The sequence below is a fragment of the Theropithecus gelada genome, chromosome 15 (genome assembly GCF_003255815.1).
Source record: "Theropithecus gelada isolate Dixy chromosome 15, Tgel_1.0, whole genome shotgun sequence".
Lineage (NCBI taxonomy): Eukaryota > Metazoa > Chordata > Mammalia > Primates > Cercopithecidae > Theropithecus > Theropithecus gelada.
In genome coordinates, this window is record NC_037683.1 from 100,929,459 (window position 1) to 100,937,118 (window position 7,660).

The 7,660-nt window shown below is 47.1% G+C and overlaps 1 protein-coding gene across 7 annotated transcripts in view; it reads left to right on the forward strand.

The window, feature by feature from the left end:
* Positions 1 to 6,315, forward strand: part of DAPK1 (death associated protein kinase 1) — a 210,461-nt gene extending 204,146 nt beyond the window's left edge. For 5 of the 7 annotated variants that reach the window (XM_025358798.1, XM_025358796.1, XM_025358797.1 and 2 more), the window contains 2 exons: positions 728 to 916; positions 3,806 to 6,315. In XM_025358798.1, the coding sequence (XP_025214583.1) occupies positions 728 to 916; positions 3,806 to 5,038 (1,422 nt within the window). In that variant the 3' untranslated portion in view covers positions 5,039 to 6,315. The remainder of the gene's footprint in view (positions 1 to 727; positions 917 to 3,805) is intronic. The other 2 variants (XM_025358800.1, XM_025358795.1) reach the window with 2 other exon arrangements.
* Positions 6,316 to 7,660: the final 1,345 nt, after the last annotated feature.

Here is a 7,660-nt window from a genome sequence, read left to right on the forward strand (position 1 = left end):
GATTTAGTTAGCCAAGTTAAAAGGTTAAAAATCCACTTCAGCCTGTATACCAAGAATGGGTCTAATTGGAAACACTGTTTCAGCAACAGTCCCCATGAATGCCTAATTTTACTGGTAAACACTCACTCTAATATTGATGATGATACTCATTCTCTTTTCCTCTGTTCATAAAATGATCATTGCCTGAGTGAAACAGTCACAAGAGGGAGAGAGAGCAAGGGAAGAAAGGCGGGAAGGAGGAAGAAATGAGGGAGTAAAACATTAGGAGTTGGTGAACATTAGTTGATTGAGTGACTGAGTCCACAGTTCCAAAACATTCCTGGAAGACTCAAAATCTATTTAACATGAACCAAAGAGCCTTTATAAAACTTTGTATTTGCGTAATAGATTAGGCTTCAAGGCGAGTCTAAAAAACAACTGCCCCAGCACTCAACCCAAAAGGCACTAACTAGCTGGACGCAGTGGTGTGTACCTGTAGTCAGAGCTACTCAGGAGACGGAGACAAGAGGATTACTTGAGCCCAAGGGTTTGAGACCAACCTGGGCAATGGTGAGATCCAATCTAAAAAAAGAAAAAAAACATAAACAACAACAAAAACAAACCCACTCATTCATCAAATCAAATCACATGCAAGGCACCTGAATGAAAGGCGTCCTTTCCACTGCGGCTCTGCTCGGAGCACCCACAGCTGCAGGTGAGTTAACCTGTCCCGTCGTGCCCCTTCTAGGTCTGCCCTCCCATGACTCACCTGTGTGAGAAAATCATCTCCACGCTGCCTTCCTGGAGGAAGCTCAATGGACCCAACCAGCTGATGTCGCTGCAGCAGTTTGTGTACGACGTGCAGGACCAGCTGAACCCTCTGGCCAGCGAGGAGGACCTCAGGCATATTGCTCAGCAGCTCCACAGCACAGGCGAGGTGAGGCCCTGGGAGCCCAGGCAGGGGGCCATGAGAGGTACCAGGGACTCAGCCTGCCCCAAATTCCAGCTCTTGGAGGTGGTGTGAGCCTGGGGAAGCAGTGTGGAAATGGCCCAGCTACCTACAATATTTCCAGACGTGTGACAAACAGCCTCAAATGACGCTCTGAACTGCAGTTCTCGGCTCACCCTAGGAGCTGTCATGTTGTCTTGTGTTTTGCTTTTGTTTCCAGAGTCTGTTCGTTTGGGAGTGCAGTGCCCGCTGCCCTGGGTGACTGGGTCTCTCTTCACTCCCCCTGGGCACTGGGAGCTTAACCTGCTACTCCTGGCAGCCTTCAGGATGGCTGCTTTCTATCAGCATGGAGTTACCAGCTCCACACAGATCTCCTGGGCGCCAAAACAGTTGAGGAAGGCAGTAAGGTATCCTTGTGGAGACGATGTCTGGAGCCACAAAGACAGAGAACTCTAGTGCACAGATACACAGAGTAATCACAATTAGAGATGCACATTAAAAACCTCTAGCAGGCAATGCCCTGCAGAAATGATTGAGAATGGGAGGCTTTGCTCTGGTTCTGTGACATTTAGCACCAGGGCACAGTTTGGAAACCCAGTTCTAATGGCATCATGTGCCTGTCCCCAGAAAGGGTGCAATGCCTTCACGTTTCTCCACCATGTGAAATCGGGAGCCTGCGTGAACTAGTGTGGGCCAAGAAGAACGGTTCTGAATATTGCAACTAAAAGCAGCTCTGAGAGTATTAAAAGCCAGGTGCTTACCTCCCCAGTCTCAGGTGCCAGGTCTGGCCCTATAGCCAGTTTGTATGAGTCATGTTTTCTTGAAACTAAGCCTGAATCCACAAGCCAGCGACCTTGAAAACTGGAGCCGCCTGGCAGTAATTTCATCAGCCTTTAAACTCCTAAACAACCAGCGAATCTGCCAACTCCTCCAGGAATACTTTACAGTGATTGAATCCAAGGAAGAACACAGGTGAAGGACCGCGTCTTAGATGAAAAGATACTGCTGGATATAAAAAAATGTGTCAACTCGAATTCTAAACTCCTTTGGCACAGGAGTCCTTTGCTTTCTAGTACTAGACCAGCAACTTTCTAGATCATAGCATATAGTCTCCTTTATTTGTCATTACATCCCTGCTTGCCCTTGAGACTTTAGTAAATAAATGAAGATGTAAAGAAGGAGGGACATTAAGCAGCAGGAACTACATTTGTGTGGCCTGACTTTGATTGGCCCGGGGCCTCCCCCAGACCTGCCTTCCATATCTAATCTGCAGATCTTCAGGACTCCCCAGTGGCCCTTCTGACTCTGTTTTCTGGGCCAGGGTCCCACACTGCATTTAGCTGACTGTCTTGGCTCCCTGCTCTCCTCCACTATGGGACAGGTTTGTCTTTCCTGAGCCTGAGGCGATGAGCAGTGTTTAGGAGCAAACTGCAAATGGTACTCCAGCCAATGCTGTATCAGGAACTAGATGGATACTGACTCTGCTCTCCAGGAATTTTCAACCTAGATTCAATTCCGAATAGACTCGTAGACAGGGGGCATCTTTCAGGTTGAAGCCAGACTGTGGGCAAGAAAGTACCGTGTGGTCACTGGTGGAGTCGGAGCCTCCAAGTGAGGGAGTCCAGTGCGACGGCCACTCTCCAAGAGAGGAAGCAGAACTGTTCATAAAGGGAAAGTTCCTTCTGGTTTTGGTCACTTTTTTTTCCTTTTTTATTTTTTTAAGAAATAAACACAACCCAAAAGCTGAAGTCCCCTTGGGCCATCATCTCTGGTCTCATTCCTCTCTCCCCTTCCCTGAGGCCAATTATGGCAGCATATCCTTCCAGGCCTTCTCTATGTGTGTGTTAAACATTCACATAATGGTATAATAATACAATGTTCTCTTTTTTGAAAATTTTCAAGCCTTTAGAGAAGTTGCAAGGATAGTACCATGAACTCTCATGTACGTTACATTTGTTTATTTTTTAATTAATTAATTTTTTTTTTTTTGAGATAGAGTCTCACTCTGTTGCCCAGGCTGGAGTGCAGTGGCAAAATCTTGGCTCACTGCAGCCTCCGCCTCCTGGGTTCAAGTGATTCTCCTGCCTCAGCCTCCCGAGTAGCTGTGATTATGGATATGAGCCACCACGCCCAGATAAGTTTTGTATTTTTAGAAGAGACAGGGTTTTACCATGTTGGCCAGGCTGGTCTCAAACTCCTGACCTCAAGTGATCCACCGGCCTCGGCCTCCCAAAGTGCTGTGATTACAGGCATGAGTCACGGTACCCAGCCTACTACATTTAAGCCCATCAATTGGTGACATTTTGCTACATTTGCTCGATTCCTTTCCTTTCTATTTATTTACTTACTTATTTTACAGATATGATACATTTCTTCCCTAAATAATTTAGCCTGTATCTCCTGAGGAGAAGGATATTTTCCCACACAACCCAATATAATTGATGATTCCAGAAACACAACATTAATATAGTACTATGATTGAATATATCATCCTCATACAAGGGTTTGCCACTGGTCCCAATAATTTCTTTTAAAGGTATTTTTATTTATGTACTTATTTTGGGATTCAGAATCCAGTCTAAAATCACTCATTGCATTTGGTTGCTGTCTCCCTTTTTCTTTTCTTTCATTTCACTGGCCTTTTTGAAGACTCCAGGGCAGTTGTTTTTTAGAATCTCTATTCTGACATTTTCAAGCTGCTTTTCTCCACTGGGTGTTTGGTTTTGGAGATGCATCCATGTGGAGTGGCCTCGGGTCACTCCTCAGAGCATCTGCTCAGCCTCTATTGCTGGGATCAGGCCCTTTTGTGCTCTACGTGGCTGGTGCACCTGGCCAGGGCTCTGCCCCTAAGCGTGACTTTCTGTTGTCTCCCCGCAGATCAACATCATGCAAAGTGAAACAGTTCAGGACGTGCTGCTCCTGGACCCCCGCTGGCTCTGCACAAACGTCCTGGGGAAGTTGCTGTCCGTGGAGACCCCGCGGGCGCTGCACCACTACCGGGGCCGCTACACCGTGGAGGACATCCAGCGCCTGGTGCCTGACAGCGACGTGGAGGAGCTGCTGCAGATCCTCGATGCCATGGACATCTGCGCCCGGGACCTGAGCAGCGGGACCATGGTGGACGTCCCAGCCCTGATCAAGACAGACAGCCTGCACCGCTCCTGGGCCGATGAGGAGGATGAGGTGATGGTGTATGGCGGCGTGCGCATCGTGCCAGTGGAGCACCTCACCCCCTTCCCGTGTGGCATCTTTCACAAGGTCCAGGTGAACCTGTGCCGGTGGATCCACCAGCAAAGCACGGAGGGCGATGCGGACATCCGCCTGTGGGTGAATGGCTGCAAGCTGGCTAACCGTGGGGCCGAGCTGCTGGTGCTGCTGGTCAACCACGGCCAGGGCATTGAGGTCCAGGTCCGCGGCCTGGAGACAGAAAAGATCAAGTGCTGCCTGCTGCTGGACTCGGTGTGCAGCACCATTGAGAACGTCATGGCCACCACGCTGCCGGGACTCCTGACTGTGAAGCATTACCTGAGCCCCCAGCAGCTGCGGGAGCACCACGAGCCTGTCATGATCTACCAGCCACGGGACTTCTTCCGGGCACAGACTCTGAAGGAAACCTCACTGACCAACACCATGGGGGGATACAAGGAAAGCTTCAGCAGCATCATGTGCTTCGGGTGTCACGATGTCTACTCGCAGGCCAGCCTCGGCATGGACATCCACGCGTCAGACCTGAACCTCCTCACTCGGAGGAAACTGAGTCGCCTGCTGGACCCGCCTGACCCCCTGGGGAAGGACTGGTGCCTTCTCGCCATGAACTTGGGCCTCCCTGACCTCGTGGCAAAGTACAACACCAATAACGGGGCTCCCAAGGATTTCCTCCCCAGCCCCCTCCACGCCCTGCTGCGGGAGTGGACCTCCTACCCTGAGAGCACGGTGGGCACCCTCATGTCCAAACTGAGGGAGCTGGGTCGCCGGGATGCTGCAGACTTTTTGCTGAAGGCATCTTCTGTGTTCAAAATCAACCTGGATGGCAATGGCCAGGAGGCCTATGCCTCGAGCTGCAACAGCGGCACCTCTTACAATTCCATTAGCTCTGTTGTGTCCCGGTGAGGACAGCCTCTGGCTTGGGCAGGGTCTGTTTGGACTGCAGAAGCAAGGGGGTGGTGTAGCCCATCCTTTCCTTTGGAGATGCTGAGGGTGTTTCTTCCTGTGCCCATAGCCAGGGGGATGCCACTCCTCCCTCCGGCTTGACCAGAGAAAGCCTGTTTCTCTGCCGCTACCTCCCTCCCCCTCTCATTCCATTGTCTGTGGATGGTCATTGTAGTTTCAGAGCAGAGCAAATCTTTTACTTTGGCCACTCAAAAAGCCAGTGTACCTCCTCTCAGTGTTTCGGACTCCATCTCTCATCCTCCAGTACCTTGCTTCTTACTGATAATTTTGCTGGAATTCCTAACTTTTCAGTGACTTTTTTTAAACTACTATATTGATTGTCCTTTAAAAAAGAAAAGTGCATATTTATCCAAAATGTGTATTTCTTATACGCTTTTCTTTGTTATACCATTTCCTCAGCTTATCTCTTTTATATTTGTAGGAGAAACTCCCATGTATGGAATCCCACTGTATGACTTATAAACAGACAATATGTGAGTGCCTTTTGCAGAAGAGGGTGTGTTTGAAATCATCAGAGTCAGCCAGGAGCTGTCACCAAGGAAACGCTACCTCTCTGTCCCTTGCTGTATGCTAATCATCGCCAGAGGTGCTTCACCCTGAGTTTTGTTTTGTGTTTGTTTTCTGACAGTTTCTGTGTTTGGCAAGGAAAGGGGAGAAAGGAATCCTCCTCCAGGGTGATTTCATGATCAGTGTTGTTGCTCTCGGAAGACATTTTTCAGTTTGCTTTTGTTCCAATGTCAATGTGAACGTCCACATGAAACCTACAAACTGTCACGCTTCCTCATTCCCTCTCATCTCAGGTAGAAGGTTGACACGGTTGTAGGGTTACAGAGACCTATGTAAGAATTCAGAAGACCCCTGACTCATCATTTGTGGGTGGCAGTCCCTTGTAATTGGTGCATAGCAGATGGTTTCCACATTTAGATCCTGGTTTGATAACTTCCTGTACTTGAAGTCTAAAAGCAGAAAATAAAGGAAGCAAGTTTTCTTCCATGATTTTAAATTGTGATCGAGTTTTAAGTTGATATGAGGGAACATGTCCTAATTCTTCTGTCCTGAGAAGCATGTAATGTTAATGTTATATCATATGTATATATATATATGCACTATGTATATACATATATATTAATACTGGTATTTTTACTTAATCTATAAAATGTCGTTAAAAAGTTGTTTGTTTTTTCTTTTTTTATAAATAAACTGTTGCTCGTTGCATTCGTTTTGTTGATCTTTAATTCAAAAGGATTTCTTTTTATTTGTTGTGTTTTTACTGTTGTCATCCCACATAGCAGGACAACCCAGTCCAAAACCTACAAAATCATTACACCCAAACTCTCAGGGTTTTTTAGATGCTGATTATTACTAAAATTAGGAATGGTGTGGGAAAGTGAAAAGAGCCCAGATAATTTTCACATTTCTTCCCATTGTAAATAAAACAGGCCCCTTAGATTTTTCTTGGGTGAACCAAAAAACCAAATTGACTCTGTTCGTTTTGGCAATGGGGAACAGAGGAAGCTCTGCTACTTCTACACAAAAATGAAGGGGATGACACCAGGAGGAAGAGAAAACCTACAGCAAAAAGACCTTCATGCCTTTCTTACATTTTCAGTTCATTTTGTTTCACGCAAGTTGTCCACAATAAACATGATTAATGTTTATAACGAGAAAAGAAGTTCTGATGAATAAAATTAAAACTAGACATAGCTGTGTCTACAAAGGATGAGACTGAAATGGAAATTGTGGTCACCTTAAGGAGTGGAAACTCCTTTTCTTATCTCAGCTCCTTCCTGAGTGTTGGCCTCACTCTCTCCTACTTCAAAAGACTGCTTCCTGTAGCAGCAGGTAGCTAAAAACCAGAGAGAAGGGATTTGTCTCTTGCAGCATCTATATGTAAAATCCCAGAGTGGGACTCTGATTGGATTAGCTTGGGTCACATACCTATCCCTGTGCAAATTTGGAAAAGACAGAGTTATTAGGATTGGCCTTATCACCCAATGAGCTGTTGCGGGAGGAGCAGTTCTCCCCAAGACCAGGGTTCTGTTAGTAGAAGAAAGGTGAGGGAGGATACTGGGGAAACACATTTGAGTTACTGTAAAAGTCTTAATGCTTTTCTTGTTTTGAGAGGGAGAGAGAGAGGGCTTGGCTTCTGTGACCCAGGCTGTGGTGCAGTGGCATGATCATAGCTCACTGTTGCTTCAAAGTCCAGGGCTCCAGCAGTCCTTCCGACTCAACCTCCTGAGTAGCTAGGACTACAGGTGCACACCACCATGCCCGGCTAATTTTTTTTTTTTTAAGAGATGATCTCACTATGTTGCCCAGGCTGGTCTCAAACTTCTGGCCTCAAGCCATCCTCCCACCTCTGCCTGCTGAAGTGATAGGATTACAGGCCTGAGCCACAATACCCAGCCAGTGCTTTTGTTTTATGCAAGCCCTAGGACAGGCACCTGTTCATATGATTGTGGGATTCCCGGGCTTCTGAAATGTTGGGACCACAGTCAGGAATCATTGCAACCCAAAGGTCAAGAGCTTAAGGATCACTCAACTCACTGCCCCATCTTGAGA